General features: G+C 38.8%; 1 protein-coding gene across 1 annotated transcript; it reads left to right on the forward strand.

The window, feature by feature from the left end:
* Positions 1-506: 506 nt before the first annotated feature.
* LOC101118181 (olfactory receptor 2A12-like) lies at positions 507-1,439 on the forward strand. The gene has a single exon (XM_004008146.3). The coding sequence runs from the start codon at positions 507-509 to the stop codon at positions 1,437-1,439; it is 933 nt and encodes a 310-aa protein (XP_004008195.1).
* The last annotated feature ends 1,573 nt before the right edge of the window (positions 1,440-3,012 follow it).

Here is a 3,012-nt window from a genome sequence, read left to right on the forward strand (position 1 = left end):
GCAACATGTAAATAACAAAGTATCATAAACATTTTGTTTCTTGAACCAAGAAGATGAGCAAGATTAGGAGATGAAACTACCTCTTACTACACACGGCCTGTCAGGGTTGTCTTTCTTCTAAGCACATTAATAATCAACACTCACACCTTTGAAGGGAAGCCAGGATACTTGAATTTTACAAAACAGTGCATGTCTGTATTTGTATGTATACTATTACACAGAGTATATAATAATGCATTTTTCCTGTTATCATATATTTTATTATCTATAATATATTTTCCATACCTTATTATCCATTGATACAAGGGGAATTTGTTTCTGACTTGTATGATCATACCAAGTTTGTGTAAACAGTATATCTATAAATAAATTATAGAAAACCCACTCAAAGTAATACATTTCCAAATGCTCACTTTGTTACACTCAGAAGGTATTTTGTGTCATGATTTCCCTACAGCTCTGACCTTCTATTGAAGCTTGGGGCTTCTCTGTCTCTGCTCAGGAGCATGGGAGGCAACCAGACACGGATCACAGAAGTCACCCTCCTGGGATTCCAGGTCGATTCAGCACTGCAGTTTTTCCTCTTTGGACTTTTCTCTCTCTTCTACACCCTCACCCTTCTGGGGAATGGAGTCATCCTGGGGCTTATCTGCTTAGACTCAAGACTGCACACCCCCATGTACTTCTTCCTCTCACACTTGGCCATCATCGACATGTCCTATGCCTCCAACAATGTCCCCAAGATGCTGGCAAATCTTGTGAGTCAGAAAAGAACCATCTCCTTTGTTCCTTGCATTATGCAGACATTTTTGTACCTGGCTTTTGCTGCTTCAGAGTGCCTGATTTTGGTGGTGATGGCCTATGACAGGTATGTGGCCATCTGCCACCCCCTTCATTACACTCTCATCATGAGCTGGAGAGTGTGCACTGTCCTGGCCAGCGCTTCCTGGGCATTTAGCTTTCTATGGGATCTTGTCCACTTAGTTCTCATCCTGAAGCTGCCCTTCTGTGGGCCTCATGAAATCAACCACTTCTTTTGTGAAATCCTGTCTGTCCTCAAGTTGGCTTGTGCAGATACTTGGCTGAACCAAGTTATCATCGTTGCATCCTGTGTTTGCATTTTAGTCGGGCCCCTCTGCCTGGTGCTGGGCTCCTATGTGCGCATCCTGGACGCCATCCTGAGGATCCAGTCCGCTGAGGGCCGCAGGAAGGCTTTCTCCACCTGCTCCTCCCACCTCTGCGTGGTCGGGCTCTTCTTCGGCACTGCCATCGTCTTGTACATGACCCCCAGATCCAGCCATTCTCAGGAACAAAGGAAGATTCTGTCGTTGTTTTACAGCCTTTTCAACCCTATGCTGAATCCCTTAATCTATAGTTTGAGAAACACAGAGGTGAAGGGTGCCCTGAGGAAAATTCTAGGGAAGAAGAGGTCAGTGTGAGGGATGGTTTGGAGTGTCCTATGTAAGCCTGTCTTCATGACTCTTGACCTTTGAATGCTCATTTGAAACCATTAATTTAACAAATTAGCACCCTTTATCTTCAAAATTTTTAAAAACTGCGAAAATAAATACTCATATTTAGTCATTGATAGCAAACCTGAAATAAACATCATAAATAAGAAAATTATAATCTAATCCTATTCTTTAACACAGGTGCAAATATCTTAAAATATTAGTAAATCAAGTAATAAAAAATACTAAATTATGATAAAGTTTTTATCTCTAGAATGCAAAAATTGTATAACTTTCAAAGAATGAAAAAAAATTGGCCCATTAACAAATTAAAGTATCCATTGTCAGTAGATCAAAGCAAGTGCTTGATAAAATTTAACATCAGTTCATGATAAAGCTCTTTACAACCTAGCATAACAATACACATTCCTAGAAAAAAATTTATTAAAAACCCCAGTACCATAAACATTCACATATCAGACATTATACTTAATGGTAAAATGCTAGTATCTTTCTCCATAAAATAAAAAATAAAATAAGATGTACATCATCACCACTTGTTTTCCTTATTTTTCAGATTTTTATTAGATATATTAATATGTACAGTTAAAAAAAAAGAAGAGATATATGTGTATGTGGGTATCTGTCACGTGAGATACCCACATGAGAAGGAATAGATAAATTATGTGTTTTTGTTGTGTGGCTAGCTTATGTCTAATTCTTTTATGACCTCATGGACTGTAGCCCTCCAGGCTCCTCTGTCCATCAGATTTACCAGGGAAGAAAACTGGAGTGGATTGCCATTTCCTTCTCCAGGGGATCTTCTTGACCCAGTGATTGAACCTGGATCTCCTGCATTGACAGGTGGGTTGTTTACCACTGAGCCACCAGGGAAGCCCAAATGAATTATGATCATATGCAGATAGTGCGATGGCATTTGTAGGAAATACAAATGAATCTTTTTGTATATTAGTGAAATGGTGAGAAATTTAAACAAGATAACTTGATATAAGATCAATATAAATATCTATTATATATTTATATAACAAATAATTAAAATAAATTTTTTCCAAAATGCTAAAAGCAGGACTTAATTTTTAAATGTTTAGGAATATATCTAAGAGTGTGTGCTTGGTCACTCAGTCATGTCCAACTCTGTGACCCTGTGGATGTAGCCCACCAGGCTCCTCTTTCCATGGGACTCTCCGGGCAAGAATTCTGGAGTGAGTTGCCATGCTCTTCTCCAGGGGATCTTCCCAACCCAGGGATTAAACCCAGGTCTCCCGCATTGCAGGCGGATTCTTTACCATCCAAGTACTAAATCTATAAAGAGACAATTAGAAAAATTTATTGAGGCACTGTGCTAACTAAACAGATATGAAATGTGAGATATGCCAAGGTTTCAGACTGAGAAGCATAATGTTTAAACGATTCAACCTCCTCAAGCTGATTAACATATTTAATGTTAGTATCTTACAATATCCCAGTGGAATATGTGAGTATAAGCAGAACACTTTAGAATTCGACAAGCTGATTCTAACATACATGCTGCCATGGCTAG

The sequence above is a fragment of the Ovis aries genome, chromosome 4 (assembly GCF_016772045.2).
Source record: "Ovis aries strain OAR_USU_Benz2616 breed Rambouillet chromosome 4, ARS-UI_Ramb_v3.0, whole genome shotgun sequence".
NCBI lineage: Eukaryota > Metazoa > Chordata > Mammalia > Artiodactyla > Bovidae > Ovis > Ovis aries.

Coding starts and splice junctions, on each gene's coding strand:
- LOC101118181 (XM_004008146.3), top strand. CDS start 507: ATGGGAGGCAACCAGACACGGATCACAGAAGTCACCCTCCTGGGATTC.